We start from the raw sequence: 17,869 nt of genomic DNA on the forward strand, positions 1-17,869 counted from the left end.
CTTAAAATACACTGCTATAGTTAGAAATTGTTATATGTAAGCCTCATTACAACCACAAAATAAAAACCTATGGTAAAAACACAAAAGATGAAGCAAAAAGAATGTAAGCATACCATTAAAGTCACCAAACCAAAAAGGAAGAAAGTAAGAGGAGAGATGAAAAGAGGAATTATGAAAATATCCAGAAAGCAGTTAACAAAATGGCAATAAGTACATACTTATAAATAAATAAATAAATATTTATTTATTTTTAAAAAGATTTTTATTTATTTGACAGAGATCACAGGTCAGCAGAGAGTCAGGCAGAGAGAGAGAGGAGGATACAGGCTTCCCGCTGAGCTGAGAGCCTGATGTGGGGCTCGAACCCAGGACCCTGGGACCACGACCTGAGCCGAAGGCAGAGGCCTTAACCCACTGAGCCACCCAGGCGCCCCTATAAATAATTATTTAAATAATAAATTATTTTAAATTTGATTGGACTAAATTCTCCAATCAAAGATTGGATAGTGGCTGGATAGATAAAACAACAATAATAACAGCAAAAAAAAAAAAAAACAAGACCCATCTGTGTGCTGCCTGAAGAGATTTACTTTAGATATTAGGACACACAGAAGTCTGAAAAGGGAGGGATGGAAAAAGATATTCCATGCAAATGGAAACTAAAAGAAAGCTGGAGTAGCTGTATTTATATCAAACAAAATACACTTTAAAACTGTAATAAGACAAAGATGGGCATCATATAATGATAAAGGGATCAATCCAAAAGTAGTATTAACATTCGTAAATATTTATACACCAACATTGGAGCATTACATACATAAAGCAAGTATTTACAAGACCTAAAGAGAAGTAGATAGCAATACAGTAATAATAAGGGATGTTAATACCCCAGCATCACTGGATAGATAATCCAGACAGAAAAGCAATAGGAAAAAACTGCCCTTAAATAACATGTTAGACCAGATGGAATTAACATAATCAGAACATTACATCTAAAAGCAACAGAGTGCACATTCTTTTCAAGTACACATGGAATATTCTCTAGAATAGGTTGTATGTTAAGCTACAAGTCTTTATTTTATTTTAAAAAATTTTATTATTATGTTCAATAAATCAACATATACTACATCATTAGCAAAACAAGTCTTAATCTATTAAAGAGTATTGAAGTCATATCAAGCATCATTTTTACCACAATGGTTGAAAACTAGAAATGAATTACTTGAAGAAAACTGGAAAATTTACAGATATGTGGAGATTAAACAACATGCTTCTAAACAACCATATGAGTCAAGAAAAATCAAAAATACCTCAAAACAAACAAAAATGGAAATATACCAGAATTTGTGGGATATATCAAAAGCCATCCTGAGAGAGAAGTTTACAGTGATAACTGCTGTAGCTCAAGAAACAAGAAAAATCTCATAAACAACCCGACTTTACAGCTTGAGGAAATATAAAAAGAACAAACTAAGCCCAAAGTTAGTAGAAGGAAGGAAATAACAAAGATTAGAGCAGAAATAATGAAATAGAGACTAAAATGACAGTAGAAAATATCAATGAAACTAAGAGCTGATCCTTTGAAAAGATAAACAAAATTGGAAAGCTTTTAGCTAAAACTCACTAAGGGAATAAGAGGACTCATAAATAAATACAATAAAAAAAATGAAAGAGGAGATACTACAACTGATACCAGAGAAATACAAAGGATCACCAAAAACTACTATGAAAAATTATAATTATATGCCAACAAATTGGACAATCTAAAAGAAATGGGCAAATTTCTAGAAATATGCAAGCTATTCAGACTAAATCATGATGAAATAGAAAATCTGAACAGATCAATTACTAGTAAGGAGATTAAATAAGCAATTTAAAAACTTCTTACAAGTGAGAATCCAAGATCATGTAACTTTACTTGTATATTCTACCAAACATACCAAACCAAACAAAGAATTAATATCAATCCTTCTCAAACTCTTCCAAAGTATGAAAGAGGAGAAAACTCTTCCAGATTAATTTGACAAGGTCAGCATTTCCCTGATACCATACCAGACAAGGATGTCACAAGAAAAAATTACAGGTTAATATCCTCGAGGAACAAAGATGCAAAAATCCTGAAAAAAAAAAAAATTAGCAAACTTAACTAAACAATACATCAAAAAGATCATACACCATGATCAAGTGAGTTTATTCCAGGGGTGAGAGGATGGTTCAACATCCACAAATCCGTCAATGTGGTATACCATATTAATAAACTACAGTATAAAAATCATCCGATCATATCCATAGATGCAGAAAAAGCATTTGACAAAGTTCAACATCTGTTGCATCTCAATGAAGCAGATAAGAGGGAATGTACCTCAGTATAGTAAAAGCCATATATGACAAGCCCACAGCTAACATCATATTTAGTGGTGAAAAGCTGAAAACTTTCCCGCTGAGGTCAGGTACAAGACAAGGATTCTCACTCTTGCCCTTTTATTGCATATAGTATGGGAAGATTCAGCTAATTGAAAATTTTATTGGGCAGAAGTCTTCATTTCCAGACAATGATGATTAAGGAAGGCGTAGCATTTAATCATAAATTGGGATAAGTCAAGAAAACATTAGGTCACCAAAAGCTACACATACAACAGACAGACACATACATGCACATCTGTGCTTCATATTAACCTCAGTGTAGAACCAACATAATATATGTAGGCATGAAAGCAGGGGGGGAGAAAGAGAGGAAATAAATGTGTGAACATTTATGAAATTTTCCAATAGAGATAAAACAGACATAGGAGGGTAATTTTCAGGAAAGTAGAACTGAGAAAGTACTTTTTAACAATCAGGGAGGTTTGAGCATTATGGACAAATCAAACTGACAGGACAAATTCTTATAGTAGAGTTCTGTACTGTCATTAGGTGCTAGAAGAAAGTAGCTCGAAAATACGGGTAGAAAGCTTAATCACAGGAAAGATGGTGGCTGATAGAGAAGAAACTCAAAATGGGAGCTTTTAAAATTGCTCTCTTTTAAAAGTAGTTGTTTATGTTATTGAACGTTTCTTTGTTTTAGAAAAGATTCTGTACAGGTAACTTTAAAGTTCAGTCAGAACTTAAGTATTTACAGAACTTAGGCAGTTGGCAAAAAGGAGAAGCAGTGAAGTACAAGTGCAGATAGAGTATGAGAGGTGGGTGCAAACTGGAGAATGTTTCCCCTTGTAAAGTGGATGGCTGCTGCTTAGCTCTAATCAGTTATTGCTCAGTGTTGCCACGTCTTCCAGTGTTTTAGGACAGGCTCTAAATCTACATTGTTATATGTGTAAGTTTTCACCCTTAAAATATTGCTTGAAAAGAACCAAAATCACAGCCATTTGCCTTACATTTTGTGACCTGTTTTACACACTGAATTCCTTGTCATGTATGGTTTCATTACTATTTTGTTTACATAAAACTTTTGAGAGCTTCTTATTGCTAAAGTATAAATATAAGCATAATGGAACCAATCTCCTCTTACAAAATTACTGCAAAGCCAAATACTGGTTTAAAAAATGATTTGAGAAATATATATATGCTATTCACAGGCTAACAAACATTTGTCACATGCCTACTATTAAGAATAACATTCATGTCTTTAAAAATTAAATGTATTCAAACACTTCTCATTTTGCTATCTTAGATTCAGTGTGCTATATTACATCCAACTGCTTGCTTAACATGCCCACTTGAATATCAAATAGACATCTCAAACTTAACATATCCCAAACTAAATATGTTTACCCTGACCAAGTACCACCCCCATCAGACTTCCCCATCTCATCTGATGGCCATCTTTTCATTCATTCAGGCCAAACATCTTTGTGATTATGGATTCCTTTCTCTTTCCCACTTCATAGTCAATCCCTTCAGGAAATCCTGTTGCTTCTACTATCTAAATATATATCGATTTCTACTACTTCTGAGTATCTTTATGGCTGTCATTAAACCTAGTATCATTGTTTCTCTCTGGGATTATTGCAATAGCCTCTTAACTGAATTCCCAATTCCTACCCTTCCCCCACTACTACAGTTATTGTCAACACAGAGAGAAACTTTAAAAATGTAAGTCAAATCATATTCCTTCTTCTGAACCCTCCAGTGATTTCTCGTATTACTTAGAATTAAAAGCTAAGATCTACAGTGACCCACTGGACTTACTGGATCTACTACTTTTGTTCTCTTACTTCTGTGATCAGATCTCTTCCTACTCTTTCATCCCTTTGCTCATGTTGTTCTAGGCACATTGCTTTCTTGCTAAATCTCAAACTTCCAAGTTAGGCACTTAAGGCTTTTTTTGCACTGGGTATTCCCTCTGACCTGAAAATGCTTTTTTAGATATCTATAGGGCTAATTTCCTCCCTACTTCAAATGTTTGATCAGATGTCATCTTTTCAATGAGACCTATCATGAACATGCTATATAAAATTATCACCCTTTCCTCCCTGTTTTTTTCTTAGTCTGCCTTATTTTTTTCTCATAGCATCATGCCCTAACATAAAACCTTTTTCTAAAAAAATTTTACTTAGTTAACATATAGTGCAATATTGGTTTCTAACACATGACTTTTAATTTATTGTATTTATTGTTTGTCTCTTCCTAGAATATAAACTCCATGAGATTAGGGCTGTTTTGTTTATTGATGTATTTTATTATTTGAAAGATCCAGTTGGTTTTATTAAATGATTAATGAATCAGGCAGCATCCCATCTAGCAAGTAGAGGGGAACTCCTTCACTTATGTATTTTAAGTGCCTAATATGATGTCTAGGAATAAATAAACCCTTAAAATGGAATGGGTAGGATGAAAAAAATTGGTAAAATACTTTTGAAGTTGAAGCTTCCTGTGGGTGTTTTATTATTTTGTTTTTAGTTTTGCCAATTTCTAGAATAATGCCTGTCAGTATTCAAGTAATTTTAGTGTGCATCTCAGACATAAGTAATTTTTATATGATCTGTTTTGGATCATTATTCATACAGGTAATTGAGGTGACATTCAGTGCAACAAGTGTTTATTAAATGTCTACCATGAACTAGCACTGGGTAGAAAGATCAGTAGAATGCAGTCTTTGTTCCTGAAGAGAATTAGATCATGAAAACAAATAATTACAATGCATTGTAATACATAAAGTAAGGAGGGATACCTAAGGTTTATAAATTGAAAGTCCACTTAGCTTGGGCTGATTGTATTGATTATATCAAAGAAACCAAATGATAGCCATCCAAAGCCCAATTAAAAAGTATTATCCCCACTGTTCATACTTCATTGTAGCCTTTTATATTTGCAGAAACAAGAAAATGTTTTTCAGACTTAAAGAAAGGACCAGAATTTTGCTGACTTACTGATTTTGGTTTTGTTAGTGCTTTTAAGGAAGGATTATGAGAGAGGTTATTAGAGACATTTGAATATATATAGTTATTGTAAGAGTTCAGTTTGGAGGTTTCTTAAAAAAAGTTCAGAAGAAAAAGACTTGTTATAAAGACATGCTTCTAAGACTTTCAAAATAAAGATATAAAAGTGATACATATTCATTGTAAAAATGGGAAAACACAGAAACACGAAGAGTATTTTATATATAATGTTCTATAATTTTCCATTTCCACCTAATTGGCCCTCATTCTAGTTTATGTATAAAGTAAATACTTAAGAGTATGTAAAGACCTACCTGATTTTTAGAAGTTGCTACATGATACTCCATTTTATGTCTATAGTATAATTTAAGCAAACTCCTAATGATTGACATTAAAGTTCGAGTTTTCTCATCATTTCTATTACTTTGTTGGATGTGTTTATATATCTTTGTGCATTTGTATAAACAAATATGGCATAATTATTAGCCTCAAAATTACTGGATTAAAGTATACATATTTTTTAATTGCCCTGCCAAAAATTGTTATAATTTATATTCTTCTCCCAAAGTATATGAGAATACTTTGTCCTACATTCTTGCCAGTGTTGGCAATATTAGCATATTTGCCAATGTAATCATGAGAAAAAAGAACACTTATTTCCTTAATTGTAGGTAGATTTAAACATTTTACTTCAAACAATCTCATATCTGTAACCTTGTTCTTGCTGTTCGTTACTTGGTATATTTTCTTTTCTTCATTTTTTTTCTCTGAATCTTTACCATTCTTAAAGGCCCATGTCAAAATCTGTTTTCTTCATGATTGGATTTCCCAGCAACCTCATCCTAAAATGATTTCTTCCTCCTAATATACTTACTGATTTTTCCATTTCTCACAGTTTTATACTAGTCCTAATACATAGGATTTTTTTTCTTCCAGGATTTTCAAATTTACAGGATGGCTAAATATTAACGGAAAGAGAAGCATATACTTACCTTCTTTCACTATGGATGGAGGTTTGGCAGATGGAGAACCTGATCAAACTTCGGTGAGTGGTTCAAATGTAGCATAATAAGGTACTATCACCTATAGCTATGAAGTGTTTGATCTAAGCCATTATTTTATCTTAAAAAAATGTATTTAAAACAAACCTAAAAAAATTTAAAATAATTCTTTAACTCTTGCTGGTATGAAAATGACAGATATTTTAAAGCTTGTTGAAGCAGAACCCAGTCAGTTTTCTGATATTTCCATCCTATCTCCTTCTCTGCTTACTTGTATTAATTTGGTTCCAACCCTTGGGATGGTAAATTCTTTGGGATAATGCAGAGGCCAACTTTTCTATGTTTCATATTGCTATGGAATTATATTGAAATGTTTGTAAATTTTAATTTAGTGAAAGTCCTTCGTTCAGACTCAGATTTAGGGACAGTCTAAGGATTGATAGCAAAATGCTATTTTGCTTATTTGTGTTAAATTGTTCCCAGCCTTTTTTGAATTTCTGGTTCAGACTTGTTTTAGTTTCTTAAAGGGTCAAAGAAAGTTAAACTTTAAAATAACTTGTTAATAGAAAATAAAATGGGCATGGAAGTAACTTGGTTTACGAAGGTTATTGTCACAGCGATTATGAAAGGAAAACTGATGGTAGGTTATTTTATTTTCAGTATGATTTCAACGAAAAGTTAAGATTAAAACCTTGTCTTAGAACATGTATACTTTGCCGTAAATATCTTATTTAAGGTTAGTGGACTTAAGTATTTTAGCTGAAATATTTTAAATCTCATTGATAATAAAAATGCCAATAATAACAACAGTTGCTATTCTCTAAGTGTGTGCTTTGTCAGACTGCCCTCACAACAGCCATTAAAGGTACGTATTTGTTTATTCTCACTTTTAAAGATAGAGAAAATGGTTCTGAGCTGAAGGTTAATTATCTTCTCTAAGAGCTCACACAGCATAAGGGGTGTTTCAGTACTTTGCCACTAATGTATTGGCTCTGTGCCTGTCTTTCTGAATAGAATTACTTAAAATTTACTGTTATCTTTTTTTTTTAAGATTTTATTTATTTTATTTATTTGATAGAGATCACAAGTAGGCAGAGAGGCAGGCAGAGAGAGAGAGAGAGAGAGAGAGGGGAAGCAGGCTCCCTGCCGATCAGAGAGCTCGATGTGGGGCTCCATGTGGGGCTCAATCCCAGGACCTTGGTTTCACAACCTGAGCCGAAGGCAGAAGCTTTAACCAGTCACTGAGCCACCCAGGTGCCCCTCTTTTAAACTAATATCTAGACAGTATTAAATTCTATACCAGAATATCTGTGATGTATTAATAAAATTTAATTCATTTTTAATTCTAAATCGTGCTAATATTTATTTATTTATTTATTTATTTTTAATTTTTTTTTATTTTTTAAAGATTTTATTTATTTATTTGTCAGAGAAAGAGAGCATGCACAAGCAGGCAGAGTGGCAGGCAGAGGCAGAGAGAGAAGCAGGCTCCCCACTGAGCAAGGAGCCCGATGTGGGACTCGATCCCAGGACCCTAGGATCATGACCTGAGCTGAAGGCAGTGGCTTAACCCACTGAACCACTCAGGTGTCCCTCGTGCTGATATTTAGAGAGATTGGAGCAAGATATTTAAAAAGCAATGAGAACAGTTTTCTTTTTCTTGTTCATTCAGTTTCTTTTGTGAAATATTGTAGCTTATTATAGAGAAAAAAATACCAAAAATTTCATTTGCACTACTCAAATATTATGTATTTGAAACTAATCTTGAGATCTACTTTTGAGTTACCTATTTATAAAATATCACCTTTGAACTGCACTGCCTAAGCTGGTTACTGTTTAGATCTAAGAGAAGTGGATAAGTACACGGGCTCTGTAGACATTTAGCTACATATTAGAATCTAAGCTTTGTTGCTTTGTTGTATGACCTGGGTAGTTAATTAAATTCTCTAGGCTTTCAGTTTCTTCATCTATTATATAAAGATAATAGTAATATCTACCTTCCAGAATTGTTTTGAGGTTTTGTTTTGTTTTTGTTTTTTTAAAGATTTTATTGATTTGTCAGAGAGAGAAAGGGAGAGAGAGCACAAGCAGGAGGAGCCACAGGCAGAGGGGGAAGCAGGTTCCCTGCTGAGTAGGAAGCCCAGTGCCAGATCTGATCCCAGGAGCCTGGGATCCTGACCTGAGCCAAAGGCAGATGCTTAACTGATTGAGCCACCCAGGCTTCCCTGTTTTGAGTTTTGATTGGGATAATATATCTATAAAGTGGCTATTATAAAGCCACAGACATTATAAACCAGTAAATAAAAGCTATTACTATTATTGTTGATATACCTAGCTGTGTTAAGCTTTTTGTCCAAAAAGATAAATAATTAGAAGGCAGGAGAGGCAGTAATACACATTGAAAAAAGCCCTAGGCTATTCAGTAATTTTGGCTTTATACTTTCTCAGAATCTCAGTTTTTCTTCTTAAAATATTGAGGCACTCTACTTCAATAAAAAATATATAGGCAAGAATATTCCTTCTGAGTACTTGATAGCGTCAGTATGATCAAGAGAAACCAGAAAGTTCTTTGAAAATATGAAGTAGTGTGTCAGTATGAGTTCGTAGTGTTTTTAAAAAATGATCGCAGATACTAGTTTTTAAGATAATAGTAGACTTTTTAAAATTGCCGCCTTTGTACAAAGTACTATTCCTGGTGAAGGGAATGCCAAGATATATACAATATATTCTGAATTAGGTTTATTTGGGGAAGACTAGAGAGATGGATAGATAAGGCAAAAACAGATTTACTCAGTGTTAAGTGATGAACATAAAACAAGGCAAGATTTACAAGCTGTGAAGAGTGGGTGGTTGTTATACACTGGGGTAGTTAGAAGAGTTTTCTTAAGAGAACATGCACTTTGACTAGCACAGGTAAATAGTAGAGGATTGAAAATGAGCAAGGAGAGTATTCTAGGAAGGGAGGATAACAAGAGGCAAAGCTAAATGGGGAGAATTAACTGCTTATGGCTTTTTTTTTTTTTTTAGGGAGAAATGAATTATAAAAATTAAGGTAGATTGGAAGGTAGTGCTATTTACAGGAAAAATGATTCATGAGACAGAAAGAGACCAAAATTATAGGTTTTGAGTGCCATACCTGGGATTTTGAACTTGAATCTGAAAGCCATAGTATATCATTGGATATTTTTATGTAGATCAATGAATCTGGAAGTAAAATATAAAACAATTAGGAAGAATAAAAGATACTAAGAGACTATTACAGGAGTCTTGGTGTGAGATTGTTAAAAGTTTGGACTCAGTATGACTGTCAGTGTCCATTAATTTAGTATTCTTCTTCCATAGAAGTTTACTTTTTCTTTTTCTTTCCTTTTTTTTTAAGTAGGCTCCACTCCCAGCAGTAGCTTGAACTCACAACCCTGAGATCAAGACCTAAACTGAAGTCAGGAGTTGGACTCTTAACCCATTGAGCTACCCAAGCAACCTTACTTTCTCTTTTAAAAAAATTCTTTTGCCCATTCACTATTCCACTTGTGTATAGTTCAGTTTTTGTGGTAGTGTTGTCTTAATTAGTAAATATTGAAAAAATAGGAATTGAATATCTGTACATGGAACTACTATATTTCAGGACACAAGTATACATTTAATATGTATCTTATGGTAGTTTTTAAAAGTCCAGAACTTAGACCACTTTAGCATTTAACCACTAAGAAATGCTTAAAAGTGTAGGAGTTAAATTTTTATTAATAGATTGAGGTAGATTAAGTGAAGCTTTTTTTTTTTTTTTTTTTTTAAATTCAAAACCTGAATAGGTTTTTCACTTTAAGGACAGTCATTGTATTTTTAAAAATATTTTATATATTATTTCCGTTGCTGGAAGAAACCTTCTTTTAGAAGGTCTGTTAAAGGTAAAAATCTTTTGTATTATAAATGAATTATATAAATGACTTCAGAAGAGAACATAGTTTTTAAAATACTCGTGAATCTTTTGTATTATAAGACGCTCTCAATTGAAGTAATCTTTCTTAAGATTCTGACGTAAATGGGGTACTTTGAATCAAAGAATTTCTGAAATGTAAGGAAATGCAAAGATGATTTAGTTCAGTAATTCTTAGAATGTAGTAAATGAGTGTCTTTCTAATGAACCTAGAGATTATCCAGCATCCTGAAACTTCTATTTTTACATACTTACTAGGTGATTTTTTTCATGTTTACTGTGATTTGGTGTTCATAAAGTAAAATTGGTATGTTACTAGACTTCACCAAGAGTTTTAAATCCTATTCTAAGAAATGTGACTACTATATATAATATTTGGCAACATTGTATAGCTTGTATATTTTGCCATGCCAGTTAACGGAATTGCCCCAGTATTTGGTAACATCAAGTATTATTTTGAGTGGTCCTAAATTATGTAACTTCTTAGGTTGCAGAGATCTTCTAATGTAAAATAATGAAACAACTAGAAATTTTAGTCACCAGTTTGTTACCTACATATTTGTTCTCTCTTATATTAAAAGATTTCTTTCTTTCTAATAGCTGCTTCTAACTGTAAGAATTTATATTTTAATCACATTTAAGAGTGGTGCTATCTTTCTTGAACTTTTTATTATGGAAAATTTCAAATATATTTTTAAAAAGATGGACTAGTGTAGTGAATCATCACGTGCTTATCACTTGTCCTCAATAATTAACAGTTCAGGTCAGTGTTGTATCATCTGTAGTCCCACCTTCCTATCCCATGTTTTTTTGGAGCAAATCCTGGATAAATCATTTTGTTTGTAAGTATTTCTGTAAATATCTCTAAAATATAAAGACTTTTCTTTAAACTTCAACCATAAATATCATTACTATCCTAAAAACAAGTAATTCCTTAATCAAATAACTAGTCAATGCTTAAATTTTCCTGATTGTCTCATAAATATTATTTTCTTATAATCCTTATGTTGGCCTTGGTTGATAAGTCATTGAGGTCTTTTTTTAATCTTTTAAGTCTCTCTGTATCTCTTTTTAATTTTTCCTTTTCAGTTTATTGAAATAAATAAATAAGGTAGTTTGTCCTGTAGAATTTCCCACAGTCTGGATTTTCCCCCATGGTGATTATTTAATGTGTTCTTCAGTCACCTAAATTTCTCGCAAGTTGGTCATTAGAGTTAGAGACTTGCTCAGACTCTTTTTTGACAAGTATACTTATTGAGGGTGTTGTGTGTTACCATCAGGAGGCATATAATGTCTGTCTCTCTTCTTGTGATAATAGCAGCCATGGATGATCATTGCCTCGATACGTTAATTCACTGATGGTATAAATTAATGTCCTAACTGGCTTACACAAATGGGGACTGGAGAGAATAACTGTGACTAGTCCTTACCTTTCACACGAACCAACCCACATATATTTTATCTTTTAAACTATTAATCATTTTGCCATTTTACAACTTTGTTGAACCTTCTACTAAAGGGAGACAGTTTTTAAAAGGATAAAGCAATTTGACAAATATGCTTTATGCTTTATTATCATCTTTAACTTATGAACATTACAAGTTAGTAGTATTCAGCATTTGTAATGTTTGCACTTCCCAAGTGGGAAAATACCACTCAGTTATTTCTTACTGTAAGGGTACTTAGATTCTATCTTATTATTGCTTCATTTTTTTGACTTGTTAAATGTTCTTATTAAAAGCTTGAATAATATAACATAAAAAATTTGCAGATATATAATGGGACTCTAATCACCTCTAATGGGAGTTGAAAATAGCTTTTTTTAACTGAGATTTTATTTGAGAGAAAGAGAGCGTGAACAGGGGGAGTAGCCTAGGGAGAGGGAAAAGCAGCAGGGAGCCTGACTTGAGACTCGATGCCAGGACCCTGATATCATGACCTGAGCTGAAGGCAGATGCTTAATTGACTGAGCCACCCAGTTGCACAAGAGTTAGCTTTGAAAGAGAAAAATAACCAGTGATTTACACAGTACATCGGCAGAATTCTAAGCCAGAAATCTTTGGTATTTCCATTATGCTTGGAAAGCTTCTTCAGTAAATGGTATTCTATGTTGTTTGCCTCTTTTCTCATTCTCTCATGAGTGTACAGTGCACTATTCCAGAGACTACCTGAGGTGCTGATGTCATCAATCTACTGGCTAATGGAGTGTGTGCTTGTGTATTCTTGTGTTTTCAAGTTTCCTTAGTTCAGTTTTTTACTAAGCAATGCTTTTTTATTTAAACAAACTCTATTTTTTTAGAATAGTTTTAGGCATAGAAAAAAATTCTAGAGTTCCCATATACTTTTTACTCAAATTCCCTTATTATTAACATATTTATGGTACATTTGATATAATTAATGAGTCTAGGTTGATAACATTATTAGCTAAAGTCCATACTCAATTCAGATTTCCTTAGTTTTTACCTGTTGTCCTTTTCTGTTCCAAGATCCTATCTAGAATAGCACATTACATTTAGTAGTCATGTTTCCTTAGGGTCCTCTTGACTGTGATTTCCTTGTTTTTGATGGCCTTGATAATTTTGAGAAGTACTGGTTAGATATTTTGCACAATGTCCTTCAATTGAGATTTGTCTGTTTTTCTCTGGTCCTTATGGGTTTTGGGGAAGAGACCACAAAAGTAAAATGCCATTTCATCACATCATTGCCAAGTGTATATACTGTCAATCTGACTTGTCATTTCTGATGTTGATTTTGATTATGTGGCTGAAATAGTGAGTTTCTCATTTTTAATTTTTAATAGGGCAAATATAATCCACAGTAAAGAACAGTTCTTTGCAGTCTTCAGTAACTTCTGGGACAGTGAAGGGATCTGGAGACCCAAAAGTTTGAAAATTCCTCAAGCCTTTAGTAATTAACACTTTAAAGAAGAATAACTTATAGCTACCTGATATGAAAAGAGGGATCCAGAAGGGATGGGGTGGGGGCAGGGTAGAAAGAAGAAATGACAGAGTCTTCAGGAATGAGGGAGTGATGATCACAATAAAATTTAACTATTAAAAAATTGTAATATAGTGCTAGCATTATGATCTCTATCTTTCAAACAGTTTTTGTTTTTGTTTTTTTTCCTTTTTCATTTTGACATTTACAGATACTGGTTGAATGCTTACCTATTTTGTCTTTAAGAGTTTTAATGTTTTGTCTGATTCATCTGCAAATAATATTTTATTTCTTTCCAGTCCTTATACAGTTAGAACTATTGTTCTGTGTATGTATGCCTGCAGGTGAAAGTTAATGGAATGGTTATAGCGTTTTATGTTTTTTCAGAAATTAATCTATTTTTTTAATAATTTTCAAAATCATTTAAGATTTATTATTTTGTTGCTTTTTTGGAATACATTGTGTCCTATTTAAGGGGTCTACTCTTTGGGGAATGTGGCACTTTTGTTTCTGTTTTTTATCTCTCGTGTTTTCCTTCTTTTCATTATGCCTTGTTGAATTCCTTCATCACTCTTGCTGCTCACTAATTTATTTATTATATTTGTTTTGCTTGTCAATCCTGCTATATACTTTGTTTCATCATAATATTTTTTTATCATAATATTTTTATACTCATTATTACTAGCTGCTTTTCTGTGAATGTTTGGTTATAAATCATTTTTATAATATCCTCTCTTATCTTTTTGAGCATATTTATTATCATTATTTTAAGTTTTTGATGGGTTTGGTTCACTAATTAGTTCTCCAGCTGAGACTCTTGAGTTTTTCTTTCATAGCATTTGGACTCCTTAGGATATTAATTATTTTTGTTTATGAGTTTATACTTCCTTGGGAATAATATTATCTTGGGAATAATCATTGCTTTGTCTGATTGATACTGTCCTAGATAGAAGAGAAAGAGCCTAGGGGCTCTTTTAGCTGATCTAGGGAATATGTATTGTAGAGTAAAGAATCTCTTAAAATCATTGCTTCATCATTTTCCACTTGCCCTCGCACCAATATTTCTATTTCTTAGGGAATTTTTCTGTGTATTTGCTCTGAGCATAGCTCATAGTCACAAGCTGCCTCTCTAGTTGTTATCACTTAGCTCATTTGGGGAAAAGAGCAGTGAGAGATAGTGGTCAACCTCCTTTCCTGCAATACTGCAGCTGGACATATGCACAGTTCTGTTCTGTTCTGTTCTATTTATTTTTAAGTAGTGGAGCCTAGTGTGGGGCTTGAACTCACGACTCAGATCAAGACCTGAGCTGAGATGAAGAGTCAGATCCTTAACCCACTGAGCCACCTACAGTTTAACAACAAAGTGTTTAGAATGGTGTTTAATGTTTCTAGTTGGTATTAAATCATGTTCTACCCTGGTACTGAGGACAGGGTGGGCAGTGATCTGTCCAGTATTGCCAAGAAAAAAGGGCACAGAAAGATGACTTCCAACCCTCCCTCCTATCTTCCGGCCTTTTCTCCATCTGTGGTACTATACTTGTTCTGGTCTAAGGTTGCCTGCCATACATCCATCTTTAAAAACAGGTTCAGGGAGAGTATTAGTTATTTCACTAGTAAGTAACTCAGCTCCCATTTGTAAAAGAAGCTGGTTACTTTCTTTTTGGCTTTGTGTTCTCTGTATGTAGAATAGCTGTGGTGGTGAGTGAGAGGGGACTAAAAAAATCAAAAGAACAGCAGCATTGTGTTTTTTGTTTTTTTTTTTTTAAAGATTTTATTTATTTATTTGACAGAGATCACAAGTAGGCAGAGAGGCAGGCAGAGAGACAGACAGAGGGAAGCAGGCTCCCTGCTGAGCAGAGAGCCCGATGCGGGACTCGATCCCAGGACCCTGAGATCATGACCTGAGCCGAAGGCAGCAGCTTAACCCACTGAGCCACCCAGGCGCCCAGCAGCATTGTTTTTAACAGTTCATTCCTATTAAGACCTTTGGCTGCTGTGACATGCCCATAGTTTAAAAAACAAAAGTAGAACTATTAAGCACTTAACTTGCAAGTAAATAGATTATCCAATAGAGAGCTATTTGTTTTGCTAGACTAGACTTGAGGAGAAACAGGTTTCAAATTTTGTTATTTCTTTTAATATCCATAAATAATGCAATCATTCAGTTTTTAAAAGTATGGATTGAAGATTTTTTATGAATATTTTTACTTGGTGGTTCTCCTGTTTTAAGACATGTGGGTGCTTCTGTAAGCAGAATATCATTAAAGCCACTGCTCTACATTTAACCTTTTTTTTTCCTGAAGATTTTATTTATTTGAGAGAGAGAGCAAGTGCACATGCGAGTGCTTGAGCAGTGGGAAGGGTAGAAGGAGAAACCGATTCCCCAACTGAGCAGGGAGGCCCCATGTAGGGCTCTATCCCAGGACCCCAGGATCATGACCTGAGCAGAAGACAATCTCGTAACAGACTGAGCCACTCAGGTGCCCTTCTACATTTAACTCTTACTTAAATTTCTTCTTGTATTTTTTTTTTAGAAAATAAAATGTATCCTATCAAACCTCAGATTAGCCTGTGAAGGATTAGAATTTTAGCATGTTAGAGGTACATTAGCCTGCGTGACTCAGTCAGTTAAGTGTCTGCCTTTGGCTCAGGTCATGAACCCAGCCAGGGTCCTGGGATTGAGTCCTGCCTTGGGCTCCCTCTGCCTCTCCCTCTGCCTCTTCTCTCTCCTTGTGCGCTCTCTCTCAAATATATAAATAAAAAGTCTCCCCTCACCCCAAGAAAATAAAACTATAAGAAATTAATAGCAACTAACATTTGTTAAATTTCTGTTCTGTGCCAGAAGCTATTCCTAGTGCTTTTCAGGTAAACTTAAGTAATTTTCTAATAACCTTATGAGATAGCATTATTACCCTCATTTAATGTGGATATTAATTTAATACCTCATTTAATAGAAGAGAACACAGAAATAAGTAAGTTGCCCAGGGTCATACAACTAGTAAGTGGCAGAACTGAGATACATTTGGCTCCATAAGCCAAGCTTTAATTATTTTCCTATACTGCATCTCAACCAAGTTAGAATCAGAATATACAGATCCTTGAATACAGTTTCTATAGTTTGAAATTTTTGTTTTTAAGGTAATGTCAGACTATTGAATTTTTTTGTTCTTGTTTTTTGGAGCAAAACCTGTTTAGAATTGTGACTTGGGAAAATCTTGCAAAATTATGGGATATTGCAGGGACAACCAGCTAAACATTATAGAGCTATCTCTGAGGTGTCTTGAAAAATCCCAGTGCCCACGTTGCACCCCTGTTCATTTCAATTAGAGTCTCAGAGAGTGAGATGCAGACATTAGTACTTTTTAAAAGTCTCCCAGTTGATTTTTGGCCAAAGTTGAGAACTATAAAAATAGAGGTGGTTAGCCCAGGGAATAAGTTAGCATGCAGTTGTGTAATCTAGGTAGAGGGCATTTAAAACTTATAGGGTAATAGTAGCTGAATAGAAAATATGTCCCTTTTGGATTTTGCTTTTTTTCCCTAGATTTTTAGAATTTGCACATTCCATATTTGGGTTAATTTATTAGTATGGAGAACAAACAAACAAACCAATGTATTTTTGCATACTTAACTATGTGTCCTGATCTCGGCTCGGTGTCTCACATACTTTCTCATTTAATTTCCGTAGTACTGTGGGGTAGACATTTACTCTGTTTTTAAAGATGAGGAAACTGAGACTCTGAGGGAGTTAGTAATTTTTTCTGAGATCACATAGCTAATCAGTGCGTCATGTTAGGATTTAAATACATGTACTCCGATTTTGTTATTCTTGTCATTGAATGTAAAGGCTAATGTTTTTATTATAAATTGATCTATGTCAGGCACAGCCTTTTAAAATTTTTGTGTGCATTACCTAGTATAATGTGTACTTGAAAAAGTATGTGATACATGATCTATTTTATTTAACTCAAAGCTTTGTTCTCCTATAACTAAGTTTTTTTAATTTTATTTTTTTTTCCCAGCATAACAGTATTCCTTGTTTTTGCACCACACCCAGTGCTTCATGCAATCCGTGCCCTCTCCAATACCCACCACCTGGTTCCCCCAACCTCCCACCCCCTGCTGCTTCAAACCCCTCAGATTGTTTTTCAGAGTCCATAGTCTCTCATGGTTCACCTCCCCTTCCAATTTCCCCCAACTCCCTTCTCCTCTCTAACTCCCCTTGTCCTCCATGCTATTTGTTAGGCTCCACAAATAAGTGAAACCATATGATAACTGACTCTCTCTGCTTGACTTATTTCACTCAGCATAATCTCTTCCAGTCCCGTCCATGTTGCTACAAAAGTTGGGTATTCATCCTTTCTGATGGAGGCATAATACTCCATAGTGTATATGGACCACATCTTCCTTATCCATTCGTCTGTTGAAGGGCATCTTGGTTCTTTCCACAGTTTGGCGACCATGGCCACTGCTGCTATAAACATCGGGGTACAGATGGCCCTTCTTTTCACTACATCTGTACCTTTGGGGTAAATACCCAGTAGTGCAATTGCAGGATCATAGGGAAGCTCTATTTTTATTTTCTTGAGGAATCTCCACGCTGTTCTTCAAAGTGGCTGCACCAA

General features: G+C 34.1%; 1 protein-coding gene across 9 annotated transcripts in view; it reads left to right on the plus strand.

Moving 5' to 3' along the window:
* The window catches only part of OSBPL8 (oxysterol binding protein like 8), a 156,578-nt gene that overhangs the window by 39,916 nt on the left and 98,793 nt on the right, over nucleotides 1–17,869 (plus strand). For 4 of the 9 annotated variants that reach the window (XM_032854726.1, XM_032854727.1, XM_032854728.1 and 1 more), the window contains exon 2: nucleotides 6,312–6,420. In XM_032854726.1, coding sequence (XP_032710617.1) covers nucleotides 6,379–6,420 — 42 coding nt within the window. In that variant the 5' untranslated portion in view covers nucleotides 6,312–6,378. Of the gene's footprint in view, nucleotides 1–6,311; nucleotides 6,421–6,965; nucleotides 7,017–17,869 lie in introns of those variants that run through there. The other 5 variants (XM_032854733.1, XM_032854731.1, XM_032854735.1 and 2 more) reach the window with 5 other exon arrangements.

Source organism: Lontra canadensis, unplaced genomic scaffold (assembly GCF_010015895.1).
Source record: "Lontra canadensis isolate GAN:19392208 unplaced genomic scaffold, GSC_riverotter_1.0 scaffold9, whole genome shotgun sequence".
NCBI lineage: Eukaryota > Metazoa > Chordata > Mammalia > Carnivora > Mustelidae > Lontra > Lontra canadensis.